Here is a 21,301-nt window from a genome sequence, read left to right on the forward strand (position 1 = left end):
AGAGGGAACAGATGATATTCTACTGTACTTCAAAATCTGCCCTTACAGTATCTGAGCACCCATTCTAGATGTTGTATGTTACTTGTTATTTATAGAAGGGCTATATGACTAGTTTAGGGAACTGCATTAAGTTCGCTACAGCAGATTTGTCCAAGCTGTCTTCATTTGTACTTGGGAGTCATGCAGACCACAAAATGTAAATTAATTTACATTATAACACAAGTTGCAAATACAGACAGATCTAGGTGTTGCAATTTAGAATTATCCCCCAGTGAGGTAACAATACCAAGTACAACCATTTTGAATCCTCCCCCTCCGCCCACCCACCCGCCCCCCCCTCAAATTTCAAATAGGAGAAACGAGGAAAGAAATATAATTGACTTGCCGGAGCTTTATGGGCCGACTGCTAGTTTCAAGGTTGGATTAATTTTCCCCACCCCCTCCCTACCCAGCCAAAGATTGGATATCCCTACCCTACAGTTAAAATGTCAGGTCTATGAATACGGATCAACACGCACAAGCAGAACCTTGGCCGAGACTCATATGGCACAAGTCATAGGTTCTCTCTCATGCAAGAGCAAAAAGGATTAAAACAATAAATAAATGGTGAGGATTGCAGTTGAACAAAGCTTAGTTTAATCATTTACAGTCATTGGTGGACTCTGCAACAAGGTAGGATGCCTGTACCAGGAACCCTGACAGTGAAGTGTGCAGCTTAGCTGTTGAGGTAAAGAGAGGATCGTTGCTGCTGGAACAGGCTAGGGAAGTGGTTACCCAGCAAGCATAGGCACATCCATCACAGTAAAGGAGAAATGGGAAAATAAAATAAAAAGTTAACAATGGCCATAAAAACTCAATTCAGTTTCCACCTCATGTTGCTCATGGTGTTCATGTATGAAGGTCTGACAGTCAGACACGGGGCCTTAATTTCTGGATCCAAAACAAGCTTTTGATATGAATTGAGTTGACAGCAGAACCAGGATTAGGTAGTGTACAGTGACTGCAATGAAAGGCCAACATACTCATTTCTATCACATTAAGATACTGGATCACTTGAGCTTGACACAAAAATCTGGTGTCTTCAGTAATGAAAAATGATTTGGGATGCTGTTGAGTAGCAGTCAACAGACAATGAGGCTAAACTGCAAGAGCTCAAATCCAATTACACAGTCTTAGCAAATTAAGACTATGTTGTAACTACAATATCCATTTCTATTCAGAGACCATTTGTAAACTCTTTACTGGCTTGCTACCATTTGTTCAAATGCTCCTCTGCCCTCTAATCTTTGCTGATTCAAGACAATCAATACAGCAATACTGACTCAATGTGGGCAAAGCTGTATTTTTCTATTAGAATGTAGGGCTACATGAAGCCAGCTACCAAGACCAAACTATGTATTAACCTCATTAACTAAACATCACTTACAAGTTAAGACATTGTTTGAAAGGAATTACATTGAAAAGTTTCTCCCTGTTCTCTCCACAATGCACTGAATACCAAGAAGCAGAGTGGACTTCCTTAAAGTTAGTGTTGGAAATACGTAAAAAGTCCGCCAGTATCCAGAAAGGCAAACGGCAGGGGTAGTGCTTCTGGTAGAGCCCCAGAGTCAGGCAGGCTAGCCAAAGAGTCAACCTCTCCAGATGCTGAAGGAGCCACTATGTATTTGGGGCTATGTTTTTATTGAAGCAATTTCAGTTTCTTTTCATCGCCACTCTTCAAAGTTGGAACTTGAGTCTTAATGAACAGACTGATTAACCATTACAGAAGGATCACCTGCCATTAGATTTCCAGAATGGCTCTCCTCTTTACAAGTGGACTTCTGAAGCTGTTGCCCATTTCAATAGGAAACAGTCCAGATAGTAGTCAGTCCTTCCAGTGCATTACTTACTTTTTTCATGTTTCTCTGGCTTTTGGGTCCCATCACCAGAGTACTGAATACTTCAGCCTAATCCCCATGCGGGAAGAGCACTACACTGAAATCACACTCCTTATTTGAAACGCAGTCATCCCTTCTCATTGCACAGATGAAAAGGCTTGCTTAAGGGCAGGTATTGACTGGCCACGATGATAACTGGTATTGAGCATTGTTAGGTTGCTTTTTTCATTGAAAATTAATAGGTAGAGCTGAATGGAACAAGGAGGTCTGCCATTAAAAGGACAAACGTTGAATTTTAACAACCACCACCCACAATAGTCCAATGAGGTACATGTCTGAAGTTAACCTGGTCCCAAGAACTTTCATGGGCTATAAGCCATTGATGACTGCAGAAATTCACTCCTCCACCTTTGAGGTATCCTTTATTAATTCTAGCTATGCAACAAAATATTTGGCTAGCAAAGTACCACAATGTAGCCTGGGATCGATTGGCAGCACCCTGTGCAGTCTAGCTTTGAACTCAGAAGAGAAAAAAATATATATATCAAAGCTTTTCTATTTTATTGAAGCTTCAAAGCTTTGACTATTGATTCAAGTCCTAGAACAGACTAATACTGATCAGTGATATAATGGTGTTTCATTCGATAGAATAAAAACTCTAGCAAGTTGAACAAGGAGCAAGACTGTTCCTGAGGTTCAATAGAATTAAATACTCTTGCTGGTCAGGATGGGAGTAAAATGCACATCCCATGATTTCCCACTTACATGGGGAACACAATCATCAAGCCAACTCAGCACATGTATTGGCCACATACGTAAAGTTACCACAGAAACTTTAGTGCTGCTGACTGCAAAAAGCTTCATCTCATCACTTTTCGGTTTAAGATTTCCATGGTTCCATGGTTAGTGTTTGGTTTCCTGGAGAATCCAAAAAATTAACTCACTCTGCACCTTGGACGGCAAGAGTTTAAAATCCAGCACGTTCTCACATGGCCATTTTTCCATTATTCTATCCAGCGTTTCCTGTCCATCAATTTGTCTCAGGGCCCACCAAGATGGTCGTCCTTCAGTTTCTGTGCCTGCAGGTTCAAAATGAAGGAGTCTCGGTGCGTCACAATTCAAGTGCCCCAGTCAGGGGCCTTCTCCGTGCGTTTTAAGAATTGGCTCTAAAACCAAGGCACATCTGTACCCGCAGTTGCTTATAGACGAGTCATTTCTTTTGAAAGTTATTTTCTCGCTTGCGAGCTCCAAGCTCTATATTGCTGCTGTTTTCAATGTCATCCATTCCAGCCCTTGACCCAGTCTGAAAGAGGGGAAGAAATCATGTAAACATAAATATATCCCTTGCCGGGTTCAAAGTTTGTGAAAAAGGCTTCAAGTCTGAAATGTGCAACTAAGAGACTGAATGATTATATTCTTCAGGGTAGAAATTCCACTTTCATGCTCACCTGCCCATGATTCTTCCTCCATTACATAGAATTTACAGCATGCAAACAGGCCATTTGGCCTGAGTCCATGCCGGTTTTATATGCTCCACATGAACCTCCTCCCACCTTATTTCATCCAATGCCATCAGAATATCATAAGAAATATAAGAAATAGGAGCAGGAGTAGGCCATACGGCCCCTCGAGCTGTATTCTATTCCTTCCTCCCTCACTTATTATCCAGCTTCCCCTTAAAGGCAGCTATGCTATTTGCCACAACTACTTGTGGTGGCGAGTTCCATATTCTCTCCACTCTTTGGGTAAAGAAGTTTCTCCTGAATTTCCTATTGGATTTATTAGTGACTAGCTTCTATTTATGACCTAGATTTGGACTCTATCCCTGCCCCACCCCCAAATCCTACCCCTCTTCTACAAATGGAAACATCTTTACTTCTATCCCATCAAACTCTTCATAATTTTAAAGACCTCCATCATCATCCCTTAACCTTCTCTTTTCTAGAGAACAGAGCTCCAGCCTGTTTAGTCTTTCCTGGCATCATTAAAGTGATTAGGCATCAGGGCTGGCAAGTCAAGAAGTGAAATCTCTATTTTTGGGGTGTGTGGATTCTATTTCATGGAAACCCTTTGGGTGGGAAATGACATCAAGCACTTCCAGATCACTGCAGTTCCACAGTGCACAACCTTGCATACATGCCGATGTGGACAGATTTCATTACAGGTGGGAAAAAAAAAACAAGACATGTACCATAACATGGCTAGGGTGACATGGAGGAACAATGGAAGCTAACAACATTGTTCATTTGATTGGAGGAAGCAGAGGCTTAAGCCTTCATTTTTAAACCTAACCTTATCTTTGACAATACACTATGAAGCCACCAACAGCTTTACAAACTATAAAACTAAAGCACTGAAATAATGATCAGGTTTCATTATGGGATGGCAGCAGTGGTTAGAACTGGCAAAAGATGCATTACTTTGGCTTCCATTCATCCCTTGCACAGAGTCTAAATTTCACTTCTGGTGCAGCTTAAATATCTGGTACAAAAATCCTTCCATAAATTCCTCTCGTTATAAATAGCTGCATTTCAGTATTGGTGTTTTCAAGCAGCAGACAGAAGTCTCAATCTGCCAAGACCAACTTCAAAGTATCCCTTATTGATGCTGCAGGCTTTTAAAGCAATTAATTAGATGCAAATTCAGTTGCTCAGCAACCCAGTGTCTGTACCAGCAATTAAAGGTTTATAGAAACTCCTGCCCAGTTTTAAAGCAGGGTTAAGGATGATTTAAAAGATCTAAATTGCTGAGTTACTGGGAAAGTTAACTCTTTAAATTTAAAACTAGAGACCCGCAAATCATTTGCAGTCAAATTAGTATCTTTATTGCAACAGTACTTGTTTAGACGGTTATCATCTCGAGAATCAACACTGATGTTCTCTATATCTCCCTCTCCCACCCCCTCCCCCACTCACCCTCTCTTCCCCTTGCACCCCCTCCCACCAACACCCCCTCCCTCCCTCCCCACCCTCTTTCTCCATCTCTCACCCGCCACACGTCCTCTCAGCTCCACAGCAACGCCCGGGGGAGGTCAAGGCCCCGCCCAGTGTGTGCGCCCATTGGCCCTGCCACATCCACTGCCGCCTCCTCATTGGAGCAGACCCATCGCGTCCCTGATTGATTGCGATGCTGGGCAGGGCCTGATCGCCCATTGGTCGGTGCACTCAGTCCGGACCACGTGCTCCCAGCCCCTGACAGACAAAAAACTGACTATTATTATAATAGATGAAAGATTTAATTGAGCAAGTTATTTTCTCTCAACTAACTACCCAACAAATACCTCAGCTCAACATGTCAAGTTGCGGGACTAAACATTTCAATAGCAGAAAATTCTATTCAAGGATTAAGCTGCAACTAGTTCAGACACGACTAATACAGACCTTCCCCAAAAAACCTGTAGTTGCATATTAAGATACAAAGTCCGATTGAGGTGGAAAATAAATGTCTTCAAATCAGCTTTCTACGACGAACTCAAGTGTAACTAAATTAATCTTTTATACAGTGAAGCCCATCACGGTCCAACACTCACCCTTCGCCAGTGAGTGCGCAACAGGCCTGAATGTGCCATGGATGGTCTTTGATGGACGTTAGTGTTAGAAACTTGGAAATTTCAGCGGCCGACATAGAGTTCTTCATATCTTGTTTATTGGCAAATACCAGCACAGCTGCCTTCCGGAGGTCCTAAGAATGAAAACAAGCCGTTGTTACAAATCTTGCAGAACAAAGCAATATCGGCAGAGCAGATCCTCCCAGAACTAAGGCTGGAAAACATCAAACATAAATCAAACCAGGTTATGCTATTGTAGTCCAGGCTCAGCATTCAACCCGCTCATACATGTTTAATGAACCCACCTGTTTAAGGGGTTTAGTGGCAAAGACTAACACTAGGCAAAGAACTGGTGGTACAACCAGTAGACACAAGTAATGTGCTGTATATTTTTGTTGCTGGTCTAAAATAGCAATCATTTGCATTAAGGCAGGTTTCCTACCCATTTCTTTCCACACCCACTTTTCTGCCTCACCCAGTATCTCAGGTGTTATTTGACTCTAGACTACATTAAATGCAGGCCAGATTGTGTTTTCACCAGATATCCATTGATAGGAAATCTTCCTGACTGAGGTCTGTGCCAATTCAAACTACTGTCATTTTAGACTTGCAATGAGAATCCACAGTGGATTACTTGTGCCCACTGCTCAGAATACCTGATCTTTTCGTGGTGTTTACTGTCTGTTTAGGGGTGTTACTACCTATCCAAGGCACAAAAGCCAACTGTGGAGCTGCTCAGTTAGCCCAGCACATGCAAGGCATCAAAATCTGGCCTGTATGACTAATCACTATACAGGTAGCATCTTTAGCTAATTTGTCATTGGGGAAAATCGGAGACGAGAGCCTTTTATGGTGTACGCCATTATAACTTTCTGTTTTAACTCAGTACAAACGACTGATTGAATCTGGTACCTCCCAGGTCAGTATGATTCACAGCTATTCTCAGTGCATCTGACCACCAAGCCATTGGAACAATTAGGAGATGGAGGTTCACAGAACCAATATTGAAACATTAGCCTATTAAAAAGATACTCAAATTCAGGATCATGTTTTCCAGACATCACATTAGTAATGAGCTCCCTTCTCTTTCCTCCTCATCCAATACTCTGTTTACTTGCTGTTAATTGAGCAGTAAAATGTACCTCATGTGCCAGCATTTTGTAGAGTTCCTCTTTCGTAAGGGTGAGCCGCTCTCTATCTGTGCTGTCCACAACTAGAATGACAAACTGAAAATAAAAACAAATTTACACATGAATTCAAATCAATCCCTCTGGTAACCAGTTTCATGTACAGTTAGCTTTTCACACATTGTGAGGAGGACACAGAGCTGACAAAGGTTAAATGAGTGGGCAATAACATGGCAGATGGAGTATAATGAGGGGAAATGTGAGGGGATTTACTTTGGTAGGAACAAAATATATATATATATATATTTTTTTTTAAATGGCGAGAAACTAAAATGGTGTTCGGAGAGATTTATGTGCCCTTGTATAGGAAAGAGTGTAAGCATGCAGTTAAGAAGGTAAATGACATATTCCCTTTCATTGCAAAGGGATTGGCACACAAGCGTGAGGAAGTTTGCTACAGGGCTTTGGTAAAACCATGCCTGGAGTACTATGCACAGTTTTGGTCTCTTTCTCGAAGGATATACTTGCCTTCAATGGTTTACATCCCAAGGTCTCAAAAAAAAGTGGCTGCAGGGATAGTGGATGCATTGGTTGTAATCTACCAAAATTCACTATATTCTGGGGCAGTCCCAGCAGATTGGAAAACTGCAAATGTAATGCCCCTATTTAAAAAAAGGCAGACAAATGCAGGAAACTATAGACCAGTTAGCCTAACATCGGTCAATGGGAAAATGCTGGAGTCCATTATTAAGGAAGCAGTAGCAGGACATTTGGAAAAGCATAATTCAATCAAGCAGAATCAGCATGGTTTTATGAAAGGGAAATCATGTTTGACAAACTTGCTGGGCTCTTTGAGGATGTAACGAGCAGAGGAAACCAGTGGATGTGGTGCATTTGGATTTCCAGAAGACATTCGATAAGGTGCCACATAAAAGGTTACTGCACAAGATAAAAGTTCAGAGTTGGGGGGTAATATATTAGCATGGATAAAAGATTGGCTAACTAACAGAAATCAGAGTGTCGGGATAAATGTGTCATTTTCCGGTTGGCAAACAGTAACTAATGGGGTGCCACAGGGATCGGTGCTGGGGCCTCAACTATTTACAATCTATATTAATGATTTGGATGAAGGGATAGAATGTAATGTAGCCACGTTTGCTGCTGATAAAAGATGGGTGGGAAAGCAAATTGTGAGGAGTACATAAAAAATCTGCAAAGGGATATAGACAGGCTAAGTGAGTAGGCAAAAATTTGGCAGATGGAGTATAATGTGAGGTTATCTACTTTGGCAGAAAAAAATAAAAAAGCAAATTATAATTTCAATGGAGAAAAATTGCAAAGTGCTGCAGTACATTGGGACCTGGGGGGTCATTGTGCATGAAACAAAAAGTGAGTTTGCAGGTTCAGCAAGTAATCAGAAAGGCAAATGGAATGTTGGCCTTTATTGCAAGGAGGATACAGTATAAAAGCAGAGAAGTCCTGCTACAATTGTACAGAGTATTGGTGAGGCCACACCAGAGTACTGCGTACAGTTTTGGTCTCCATATTTAAAGGAAAGATATACTTGCATTGGAGGCTGTTTCAGAGAAGGTTCACTAGGTTGATTCCGGAGATGAGGAGATTGACTTATGAAGATAGGTTGGGCCTATACTCATTGGAGTTCAGAAGAATGAGGTGATCTTATCGAAACATGTAAGAAAATGAGGCGTCTCGACAAGGTAGATGCAGAGAGGATATTTCCACTCAGAGGACACTAGAACAAGAGGGCATAGTCTCAGAATAAGGGGTCGCCCATTTAAAACTGAAATGAGGAGGAATTTTTTCTGAGGGTTGTAAATCTGTGGACTTCTCTGCCCCAGAGAGCTGTGGAGGTTGGGTCAATGAATATACTTAAGGCAGAGATAGACAGATTTTTGAGCGATAAGGGAATAAAGGGTTCTGGGAAGAGGGCAGGGAAGTGGAGCCGACTCCATGATCAGACCCGCCATGATATTTAATGGCAGAGCAGGCTCAAGGGGCCAAGTGGCCTACTCCTGCTCCTATTTCTTATGTTCTTATGAGGCGGTGTAACAAAGATTCACTAGACTGATTTCTGGGATGAGGATTGTCCTATGAGGAGAGATTGAGTAGAATGGGGCTATACTCTCTGGTGTTTAGAAGAATGAGAGGTGATCTCATTGAAACATACAAGATTCTGACAGGGATTGACAGGGTAGATGCTGAGAAGTTGTCTCCCCTGGCTGGAGTGTCTAGAACTAGAGGGCATCATCTCAGGATAAGGGGTCAGCCATTTAAGACCGAGATAAGAAGCAATTTCTTCATCCAGAGGGTTGTGAATCTTTGGCATGTTCTACCCCAGAGGGCTGTGGCTGCTCAGTCATTGAGTATATTCAAGGCTGAGAAATAGATTTTGGGGCTCTTGGGAAAATCAAAGGATATGGAGATCGAGCAGGAAAGTGGAGCCGAGTTTGAAAATCAGCCATGATCTTATTAAATGGCGGAGCAGGTTCGAGGGGCCGCATGTTCTATTCTTGCTCCTAATTCTTATGTTTTTTTTCTGATTGCAAGATAAGCACTGGAAACATTGTTGAGTGATTAAGGTAAGTACTGAGGTCACATGATGGAAACTATATGCTACTTCCTTTGCCCATTGTGTCATTGGATATGCAGGTTCTAGTCACTTTATAAATGCTCCCAATCTTAGCTGTTGGAGAAGGATCATCGGCCCCAGATTGCTGTGTACATCTCCAACATGCCAGTTCAGTATAGCAAAAATGTGGAGGGGGAGCACAGGGAAGGGGAAAAAGAGAACTCGTAGTGAAGTGCTCAAAGGCTTAAGCTAATGTATTCCATTAAGTGATTTACTTGCACCAAATTAAAAGGTCAAATTTTGCACCAACTCGAATTCAACCCTGCTTCGCTCAATTCAAAGCAATGAAAATTGCTGGCAGATTCAGCCAGTAGAATTTTAGAGCAATGCTATGAATTATTTTTGCTGTATCCACTTGAAACACCCAACTTCACCATTAGATTTTGCACTGGAGTATGCAAATTTAACTATATACCAAGGTGAAGTATTGGGACCATTGTGGTGGGACAATTACAAGTGATGAATTAGGAGTAGCATACAGTTTTACTGGTGCAAGATTAGAACATATTGGTTTAATAGGCCGACTGCCAATGCTGACTGTAAATGTAGTAACATAGAAACATAGAAAATAGGTGCAGGAGTAGGCCATTCAGCCTTTCGAGCCTGCACCACCATTTAATATGATCATGGCTGATCATGCATTTCAGTACCTCATTTCTGCTTTCTCCATACCCCTTGATCCTTTTAGCCGTGAGGGCCACATCTAACTCCCTTTTGAATTTATCTAACGAACTGGCCCCAACAACTCTGTAGTAGAGAATTTCACAGGTTCACAATTCTGAGTGAAGAAGTTTCTCCTCATCTCAGTCCTAAATGGCTTACCCATTATCCTTAGACTGTGACCCCCTGGTTCTGGACTTCCCCAACATCGGGAACATTCTTCCTGCATCTAACCTGTCCAATCCCGTCAGAATGTTATATGTTTCTATGAGATTCTCGCTCATTCTTCTAAAATCCAGTGCATACAAGCCTAGTCAATCCAGTCTTTCTTTATATGTCAGTCCTGTCATCCCAGGAATCAGACTGGTGAATCTTCGCTGCACTCCCTCAATAGCAAGAATGTCCTTCCTCAGATTGAATCACCAAAACTGTACACAATATTCAAGGTGTGGCCTTACCAAGGCCCTGTACAACTGTAGTAAGACCTCCTTGTTCCGATATTCAAATTCTCTCGCTATGAAGGCCAACATGCCATTTGCCTTCTTCACCGCCTGCTGCACCTGTATGCCAAACTTCAATGACTGATGTACCATGACACCCAAGTCTCGTTGCACCTCCCCCTTTACCATTCTGTCACCATTCAAATAATAATCAGCCCTCCTGTTTTTACCACCAAAGTGGATAACCTCACATTTATCCACATTATACCGCATCTTCCATGTATTTGCCCACTCACCTAACCTGTCTAAGTCACCCTGCAGCCTCTTCGCATCCTCCTCACAGCTCACAATGCCACCCAGCTTAGTGTCACCTGCAAACATGGATATATTACATTCAATTCCTTCGTCTAAATCATTAATGTATGTTGTAAATAACTGGGGCCCCAGCACTGAACCCACTTGTCACTGCCTGACATTCTGAAAAGGACTTGTTTATCCCGACTCTCTGCTGCCTGTCTGCCAACCAGTTCTCTATCCATGTCATTACATTACCCCCAATACCATGTGCTTTAATTTTGCACACTAATCTCTGGTGTGGGACCTTGTCAAAAGCCTTTTGAAAGTCCAAATATACCACATCCACTAGCTCCCCCCTTGTCCACTCTACCAGTTACATACTCAAAAAATTTCTAGAAGATTTGTCAAGCATGATTTCCCTTTCATAAATCCATGCTGACTTGGACCGATCCTGTCACTGCTTTCCAAATGCGCTGCGATTACATCTTTAATAATTGATTCCAACATTTTCCCCACCACTGATGTCAGGCTAACCGGTCTATAATTCCCTGTTTTCTCTCTCCCTCCTTTTTTAAAAAGTGGAGTTACATTAGCTACGCTCCAGTCCATAGAAACTGATCCAGAGTCGATAGAATGTTGGAAAATGACCACCAATGTATCCACTATTTCTAGGGCCACTTCCTTAAGTACTCTGGAATGCAGACTATTAGACCCTGGGGATTTATCTGCCTTCAATCTCATCAATTTGCCTAACACAATTTGCTGACTAATAAGGATTTCCTTTTGTTCTTCCATCTCACTAGACCCTCGCTCCCCTAGTATTCCTGGAAAGTTATTTGCGTCTTCCTTAGTGAAGACAGAACCAAAGTATTTGTTCAATTGGTCTGCCATTTCTTTGTTCCCCATTATGATTTCGCCTAATTTTGACTGTAAGGGACCTACATTTGTCTTCATTAATCTTTTACTCTTCACATGTCTGTAGAAGCTTTTGCAGTCAGTTTTTATGTTCCCTGCAAGTTTACTCATTCTATTTTCCTCCTCCTAATTAAACACCTTGTCCTCTTCTGCTGAATTCTCAATTTCTCCCTTAGATTTGCTGCTTTTTTTGGCCAATTTACATGCCTCTTCCTTGGATTTAACACTATCCCTAATTTCCCTTATAAGCCACGGTTGAGCCACTTTCTCCGCTTTATTTTTATGTCAGACAGGGATGTACAATTGTTGATGTGATCTTTGAATGTCTGCCATTGCCTAGCCACCATCAACCCTTTAAGTATCATTTGCCAGTCTATCCTAACTAATTCACGTCTCATACTGTCGAATTTGCCGTTCCTTCAGTTCAGGACCCTAGTTTCTGTATTAACTGTCACTCTCCATCTTAATGAAGAATTCTATCATATTATGGTCACTTCCCCAAGGGGCCTCACACAAGATTGCTAATTAATCCTCTCATTACACAACACCCAGTCTAGAATGGCCAGCTCTCTAGTTGGTTCCTCAACATATTGGTCTAGAAAACCATCCCTTATACACTCCAGGAAATCCTCCTCCACCATATTGCTACCAGTTTGGTTAGGCCAATCTATGTAAATTAAAGTCACCCATGATAACTGCTGTACCTTGATTGCATGCATCCCTAATTTCCTGTTTGATGCTATCCCCAACCTCACTGTTTGGTTGTCTGTACAGAACTCCCACTAGCGTTTTCTGCCCTTTGGCGTTCCGCAGTTCTACCCATACAGATTCCACCTCATCCACGCTAATGTCCTTCCTTAATATTGCGTTAATCTCCTCTTTAACCAGCAACGCTACCCCACCTCCTTTTCCTTTCTGTCTATCTTTCCTGAATATTGAATATCCTTGGATGTTGAGTTCCCAGCCTTGGTCACCCTGGAGCCATGTCTCCGTAACCCCAATTACGTCATATCCATTTACCGCTATCTGCACAGTTAATTCATCCACCTCATTACGAATGCTCCTTGCATTGAGACACAGAGCCTTTAGTTTTTTTAAAAAAACACTTGTTTTAGAATTATGCTGTAATGGGACCCTTTTTGATCTTTGGCTTTGATTATAAAGCAATTAGCCTGCATTGTCAATAGTATTGAATTGAACAGTGATTTCATAAAGTTGTGGCATCTTGCACCTCAATGTTGTTCTGCTAGCCTCATGCAAAGGAATTTTCAACTTTTGCTAGACTGCTTCTAGTATGGCGTGGCAGAGGATATCATGGGAAGCTGGTTAGATGCCATCGGTTAAGTTTCCAACCTTAACTGGCAGCTTCATGAAAGTTAATGATCAACAGATTGCTGCGTAAACATTACAGTGGAAATGTGGTGCCAGCAACTATTAAGTATTGCCAGCTGGGATACAGACTTCATTCATTCAGAGTGGAGATTACTAGAAACTTTTCACCATCATAACAGGCTGGCTGATCACTCCAGCTGTTCTGTCTTCTCCAATTTATTTTACATCACAAAGCCAGAAACTTTAAAAGAGCAGTCAACTTGACACTAATCTGACTTTAAATGGTCACCAACACCATGACCTGCAACAGCACAGCTCAACAAGGCACTGCTCCAGCTGGGAAACTTCAGATCCTTTTGTGTTTTACTACAATCTGCTATTGGCACTTGCAGGTCATTTCAAAATGAAGAGGGATTTTGATAGAGTAAAATAGGGAGAAGCTGTTCCCACTGGCAGATTTAAGGTATTTTCCCCAAAGAACCAGAGGAAAAATAAATATATATATATATATATATTAATATATATTTATAAAATATACATACACACAGCAACTGGTTAGTGGGTTATAACAACTAGATCAGGTTTAATTCTCAGTTTGTGTCGACTTAGCTAATAGGTGAAACTGGTGCCTTTAGAATTGCCTTCGACACCCCCAATCTGTGAGAAGAGTATGAAAACCAGGTTTGAGCTCCTGATCACTGTCCAATGACCCCCGCTGGAACTTGCATGGCACATGGATGTGCGCGCACACACAGAACCTAATCAGGCTCGGCTGCAATACACCCAGAGCCAAATAGGCCAAAACGCATGAGGCTCACAGGGATCGCCACTTGGGTGAGGTGCTGCAGGGCTGCTGTGGATCAGAGCACCAAGGAGGAGCAGTACTTCCAGAGAAGAAAATAAGAGAAAGAAATTCTTTGCTGGCTGCCACCCCTTTTTTCAAACTCACCATTAGGTCATAACAGACTGGGAAGATACCCGCCCAGCTTCCCGACAGCTTTCGCTTCCCATTAAGTCCAACTAGAGGATTTTGAGTTGGACCCACTAGGAGCAACCTCAGCATTTGTTCCATCAACATCATGAGTTGAACTCCATCAAGCACCTGGGCCAACTTGTTACTGGAACAGTTTGCATGGATAGGAAGCAACATTTGCAGAGGCTGATGCAAACGGGACGCATTACAGCTAGTTAGCCTTTAGAAAGAAACTCTGCATTTATCATCACATTTCATACACAAACTACTTTTTTGCAATCACCGTTATGTCAGCAGATATGGAAACCATTTTGTGAACAGAAAAATCCCACTAACAATGATCAGTCAATCTGCTTTTGATGAAATTGCTTGAATTTAGACAGATTTAGCAGATGACAACCTGCAATGGGATTCAATCTCAGGGAATCAGTGTTCAAATGTACATACAGAACTAGAAATATCAAGGCAACAGTCTGCAGTAGAAAATGTATCTACAAAGATGTCTTATACAATGATAAATTGATTACAGTAAGTCACTCTGGAACGGTAGAGAAATATCTGTGGGGGGAAAAAAGCCACATAGAAGCTTCCCAATCGAAATACTGGATGCGTAGAAATTTTCCCAACAGCTATATGACAATTATTTTAATAATCCCATGATTATGTAAATCATAAATCACCGAACAATTTTGAGGATACAAAGCATTCACAGGCAAACCTCCCACAAGTTTATGTCTGAATTTAAAACCTACACAACCAGTTTAATTTGTGGGTGCACAAGTAAGTGGTTGAAGGTGCGACGACTCAGGGTTCAGTGGTGCCGTTACAACATGTTCAAGCTTTGTGGTTTGGGAATTTGTCTGAACTGATTAGATACTTGCCCTTACACCCAGTCCCAGTAACCAGATATTTGCTGCTCACTAATAAATTCAATAAGGAATTCAGAGGCACGTCTTTAGTGGTTAGAATGCGGAAATCATTCATAGTTGAAGAAAATCGCTTAGATGCATTTAAGGGGAAGCACATGAGATAGGAATAGAGGGATATGTTGATGGGGTTAGTTAGATGAAGAGTGGGATGAGGCTCTTTGAGCATAAACACTGCCATAGACCAGTTAGGCCGAATGGCCTGTTTCGGTGCTGTACATTCTAGGTTCCCACTAGGCAATGAAGGTAAATATTATGGATCTCTGCATTTTACTAATTTCACTGGTTAGTCCTGAAAATTACTGATAGTTTACAGGGGTGGAGGTAGAGGCAAGGTTCATTTTTTGAAGGAAAATGAGTGCATTCTTATTCCCTTTAGATTAAACTATTTGAAACAGAAGCAATTGTGCAGATACTTCTAGATTTAGCACTTTAGTTTGGGTCAGGAAACAGTGACCGCTGGGCTGACTCTGCACATTTACATTGCTAAACTCACCACAGAAAAATTGGGTTTCTGCCAAACCCAGCCCATTGATCTTGCTATAAAGCGCTGATATTGGGACTTTGCTGTTCTAAAGTTATGTTTGAAGTACCTCAATAGCATTATATTGACTTTTGAGTATTATTCCCCAAGCTCCCTTATCCTAATTCAGACTCTGATTTCTTTGGTGTAAAAGTCTGCTGCTGGGATGAGAGAGCTGGATTTAGTGGATAAAGCTGGATTAAACAGTGTAAAACGCCAGGAGTCAGCTCTCGAACACACACAGCTCAAACTAAACAGCAACATTAAAAATAAGTAACACCAACTGTGCCTTTTGGGACTACCTTTGCTGGTTGTGAATCCAGTTGTGAAATGACAATAATGTTTACAACTACTGGGCAATGGATAAAAATAAACCGAATAAAATTCATGCAAAGCTCAGATGGCAGAATTGTGTGTTTTATGTTTCCGATCCCATTTTTAAAAGGCACTCCATGAATCCCACTGCACATCAGGTCACAGCTGCTGGACAAAGGGCCAGGCAGATGTGACTATAGGGGTCAATGTCAGAATGTTGCATGCAAGATAATTTGCTATTGAGATCACAGTATCTTAAGTACTTTCACATGAAGATTACTCCTTTGGAAACCAACAGTCACCTCACAAAAATTGCTCCTTTAGCACAAACTGCTGTACACTCAGTTTAATCAAAGATACCATCACATGAGCAATTTAAGCAGTGCCCTGCATCAAGTGGAGGAAAATACAATGATAAAATGGCACTCTCTCTCACTCTCTTTCTCCCCCACCCCAACATCCAATTGGTACAGGGGACTCTCACGTGAACATTAAAGATCCTAAGGCACTATTTTCAAAGAAGAACAGGGTAATTATCGCCGGTGTCCTGGCCAATATTTTTATCCCTCAATCAACATAAACAGATTATCTGATTATTGTCATATTGCTGTTTGCTTTGCGCATATTGGCTGCCGCCTTTCCTATATTGCAACAGTGACTACATTCCAAAAGTACTTAATTGGCTGTAAAGCACTTCGAGACATCTGGTGGTCACGAAAAGCTCTATATAAATCCAAGTCTTTCTTTCAGGGGGTAAAAACAGGTCACTTTCTATCCTCCTTGACTAAGGGAGAGAATGGAAGATGGGAAGAATGATTAGGTTACTCAGAGTAAAGAGAAAGATGGAGTTATTTAATAGCACGAAACATTACATTGTTACTTTTAAGATTTCTGTAGAGTGCAGATTATTTACTGGATTCTCATTACTGAGCAATTATTTCCAGTGGAAAACATTTTATCCAATTACAGCAACCACTCAATTAGATCATGGCTACGTTTCTCTCCATCTACCCCATCAAATTCTATCATCTCAAAACACTACAATTATATCTTCTTAGTGGAATACAAGCCGAGGCTATGCAACCGGTCTTCATAATTTAACCCTTTTAGCCCCAGTATCATGCTGGTGAATTTGTGCTGAACCCCTCATCCTACCAGGCCAATATATCCTTCCTGAGGTGCAGAATCCAACATCGCAGATTGGTTCTAACCAGAGCTTTATATAATTAACAACTTCTGCCCATGCCCAGAGTGTCCACATACCTCCGTATTTGTATAATATGTGTTCCATGTTGAACGCAACATGTCCTGGCCGCCAATGTCCCACATTAGGAAATGGGTGTTTTTCACAACTATTTCTTCCACATTGCTGCCGATTGTGGGGGATGTGTGGACCACCTCATTCATTAGGCTGTTAATTAAATCAAGCAGAGAGTTAAATCACAGCTATACAATCCATTACAGCCCAGTTGGAAATCTCAGAGTCCAAAATTCACAGTCGTATTTCTCAACACCCGAGAGAGATCCCTTTCAGCCTAGGGATTGTACAATACAACAGAAAACAATTTAAAACTAATTATCTGGCAGCAAAGTGGTAGCTGGTATAAATCGTTCAATAATTGCCAGCACTGCAGAGGACCTGTTCCATACAAGAGTGCCAGAAAACCTTGGCAGTATTTCTGACCTCACCAATTCAAAAGACAGCCATTTAATCTCTCGAATTCCACACTTAAAACTCAATAATAATCAAAATAATTTTGAGAGATACAAACAAAAGTACCACATGGCCCCAGTCAAGCATCCAACTGTTGAAGTTATAAACCATGTTGTTGCCCTGACAGCTATCACTCCTGCAAGGACTGTATGAAGAACCAAAATTACTAGCGACTGAGAATCAGGTCAGACATACTCCGATTCCAGTGGAATGAATTGTGGTGACAGGAAGGAAAACATAGCGCAGCAGAGACGCTGCCTCAGGAGACAGATACCTTGATAAATACACCAGTCTTCAAACCAAACTCTTATTTATCTGAAATTTTATGGACCCTATAAAGTCATCCGAAAATCCATCAGGTCAACGTTTGAACGTTACAAGCATTAGCCTAGTCAAACAGTAAAAGCTAGCAGCAAAGCACATCTTGGACTGGTCAATCTTTCCTCCATTGCTCTCCGGCACCAGAATGTTTAAATGCTCACCATACCATCCAACTTCTAGCCACACTGCAATTTTTAGAGAACTAATGCATATAGCAAGGCCCTCGAGGTAAAAGGTTCCTGCCAGGACAGAAACACCGCAATGTAAGCGGAGGCAAAATCTAAGCCAAGAATCAGTGTATAATGTTCAATCAATCTGCACGCTATATTACTACATGCACACGTGCAACACAAGATAAAACTTTGGGTCCTAAAGCCATGCAATCGAGAGACAACAATTCACCCATATGGTTCAAATCTGCATTACCCTAAACTTGGATTCTAACCATCAGGTTTCAACAAAAAGCTACTTTCTATTGCACTCCTGCATTAAAAGGCACTATTTAAATGCATGTTGTTTTTGAATTTCTTACTAGACTATACTTATATCATTAGCTATGCAAAAACAATTTCAAACAAGTTTATGCATGCATAAAACCTAGGCCCAGTAGATTTGGCATCAAAACCTATTTGCAGACAAGTGATGCTGTACCTCAATTTAAGAGCATACAAAGATACTAAAGTAGACAAATATAGAAATATACTCACAACTGATAAAGGATGGTTGTTTTCCCTGCGTTGTCCAGCCCAACAATGATGACTTTGTGCTCTGATAAGGAAATAAAAACAAATCCACCATGGGGTTAACCTTTGAATGCACCAAATCCTAGCCTCTAAATAAAAAAGGACAGATTTCTATTCTCTCCCTTCGACTCTAGAAATGTCGAACAGCCTAGAGTAGCTTTTACCTCTGTACAAGAGTCCATCGAAAAGTTCCACTTAGCACTTTCCGCCCATCTATGAGCAGCGTGTTCAGACACTGATATTCAGTGTTCCTGCTGTGCAAACATTCTCAGTGAATCAAAATATTTTCCTTTCCAGCTGCAGTTTTGTACAAAGTAAACCCGGTGCCATCAACTGCAGAACCTAAGCTTCAGCAGCGTGAAGGAATAGATGATCGGAAGTAGTGATGTTATTGGTGCCGGACACGTATGCAGGATGAGCAAGGGTGAGGAAGTATAGCTATGCAACTAGCTTCCCTGCCCCTTTGGGCAAGTAGCTGCACACCACTGCTCTACAGCACTAAATACTGCTACTTTTTGGAAGAGACGTTAAACTGAAGCTGCTCTCAGGTGGAGGTAAAAGATCCCATGGCACTATTTCAAAGAAGAGATGGGGAATTCTTCCAAGTGTCCTGGCCCATATCACTAAAACAGATTACCTGGTTGTCATCACATTGCTGTTTGAGAGAGTTTGCGGTCTGCAAATTGGCTGCCATGTTTCCTACATTACAACAGTGACTAAAACTTCAGAAGTAATTAGTCATCTGTAAAACACTTTGGAACATTCAGAGGTCATGAAAGGGGCTATATAAATAAGAACATTAAAAAATAGGAGCAAGAGTAGGCCATATGGCCCCTCGAGCCTGCTCCGCCATTTAATACGATCATGGCAGATCCAATCATGGACTCAGGTCCACTTCCCTGCCCGCTTCCCATAACCCCTTAAAATCCCTTATGCAAGTCTTTCTTTCAATACAATAGCAAAAATACTGCAAATGCTGGAATCTGGAATAAAAACAGAAAATGCTAGAAATCTCAGCAGGTCAGGCAGCATCTGTGGAGTGAAAACAGAGTTAACATTTCAGGTCGATGACCCTCTGTCAGAACTCAACCAGCACTGAAAGGGGGAGGGGAAGAGAGAACAAAAGGGAAGGTCTGTGATAGGTTGGAAGACAGGAGAGATGAGAGACATAAAATGGATGAGGGCCCAAATTCAAATTGTAATGCCAGGAGTTAGAAAAACATTAGTCAAGATAGGGTGTGAATGGCAGGATAATTACCAACTGCCATTAGAGACAAGGAGAAAAAGGTTTGGGGGGGGGGGGGGGGGGGGGGCCGGTGGTGAGAAGGCAGCCAAAGATTGGCAGCCGTTACGCTCTGAAATTTTTGAACTCTATAAGAGTCCAGAAGCTGTAAAGTGCCGAAACGAAGGATGAGGTGCTGTTCTTCGAGCTTGCGTTGAGCTTCGTTGGAACAGTGTAGGAAACAGAGGACAAAGAGGTCAGAGTGGGAATGGAGTGGAGAATTAAAGTGACGGGCGACCAGAAGCTCAGGGTCACACTTGCGGACTGAACGGAGGTGCTCTGCAAAGCGGTCACCCAATCTACGCTTGGTCTGCCCAATGCAGAGGAGACCACATCGTGAGCAGCGAATACAGTATACTAAATTGAAAACAGTATAAGTAAGTCACTGTTTCACTGGAAGGTGTATTTGGGGCCCTGGATAGTGGGAAGGGAGGGGGTAAAAGGGCAGGAGTTGTATCTCCTGTGCTTGCACGGGAAGGTGCCGTGGGAAGGGGAGGGGGTGCTGGGGGTGACTACAGAATGGACCAGGGTGTCAGAGGGAGCAATCCCTTCAGAATGAGGGGAGGAGAGAGGAAGATGTGATTGGTGGTGGGATTGGAAGTGGCAGAAATGGCGGAGGATGATCCGTTGAACGTGGAGGCTGGTGGGGTGAAAGGTGAGGACAAGGGGAACCCTGTCAAGGTTCTGAGAGGGAGGGGAAGGGGTGAGGGCAGAGGTGCAGGAAATAGAACGGATACGGTTAAGGGCCGTGTTAACCACAGTGGAGGGAAATCCTCGGTTGAGGAAAAAGGAAGACATGTCAGAGGCACTAGTGTGAAAGGTGGCGTCGTCAGAGCAGATGCAACGGAGAAACAGATCATGGAATAGAGTCCTTACAGGAATTGGGGTTGGAGGAAGTTTAGTCCAGGTAGCTGTGGGAGTCAGTGGGCTTATAGTGGATAATGGTCGAAAGCCTATCCCCAGAGATGGAGACAGAAAAGTCGAGGAAGGGAAGGGGAGAGTTGGAGATGGACCATGTGAAGGTGAGGGAAGGGCAGGAATTCGATGCAAAGTGAGTGAAATTTTCACGTTCATGGCAAGAGCAGGAAACGGCACCGATAGTCATCAATGTATCGGAAAAGAGGTGACTGAGGGGACCCGAGTAGGACTGGAACAAAGAATGTTCCACATATCCCATGCAGGTTCCCATAGCAACAACTTTAATTTGGAGGAAGTGACTGGAGTCAAAGGAGAAGTTGCTCAATGTGAGAATAAATTCAGTCAGGCAGAGGAGGGTGGTGGTGGTGGTGGATGGGGACTGGTTGGGCTTCTGCTCGAGGAAGAAGCGGAGCGCCCTCAGGCCATCCTAGTAAGGGATAGAAGTGTAGAGGGATTGGACGCGAAAAGAAAACAGTTGGGGCCAGGAAACTGGAAATTGTTAGTGACAGAGGGTGTCGGAGGAGGAAAGAGAGTGGACATGTAGGTGGAGAGTGGACAAGGGGAGAAAAAAAAAAAGTCGAGAAAGGAAGAAATAAGTTCTGTAGGGCAAGAACAGGCTAAAATGATGGGTCTACCGGGGCAGTCCTGTTCGTGGATCTTGGAAAGGAGATAGAAGCGGGCTGTGTGGGGCTGGGGAACTATGAGGTTGGTGACTGTGGACGGAAGATCTCCAGAGGAAAT

General features: G+C 42.3%; 1 protein-coding gene across 1 annotated transcript in view; it reads right to left on the reverse strand.

Moving 5' to 3' along the window:
- Positions 1 to 445: 445 nt before the first annotated feature.
- The window catches only part of LOC139233660 (ADP-ribosylation factor-like protein 5B), a 40,140-nt gene continuing 19,284 nt past the window's right edge, over positions 446 to 21,301 (reverse strand). The window contains exons 2-6 of the mRNA XM_070864067.1: positions 18,325 to 18,385; positions 16,846 to 16,993; positions 6,567 to 6,650; positions 5,407 to 5,558; positions 446 to 3,180 (exon numbers count right to left, since the gene is read on the reverse strand). Of these exons, the coding sequence (XP_070720168.1) occupies positions 3,132 to 3,180; positions 5,407 to 5,558; positions 6,567 to 6,650; positions 16,846 to 16,993; positions 18,325 to 18,385 (494 nt within the window). The 3' untranslated portion in view covers positions 446 to 3,131. The remainder of the gene's footprint in view (positions 3,181 to 5,406; positions 5,559 to 6,566; positions 6,651 to 16,845; positions 16,994 to 18,324; positions 18,386 to 21,301) is intronic.

The sequence above is a fragment of the Pristiophorus japonicus genome, chromosome 21 (assembly GCF_044704955.1).
Source record: "Pristiophorus japonicus isolate sPriJap1 chromosome 21, sPriJap1.hap1, whole genome shotgun sequence".
In the NCBI taxonomy this organism is placed as follows: Eukaryota; Metazoa; Chordata; class Chondrichthyes; family Pristiophoridae; genus Pristiophorus; species Pristiophorus japonicus.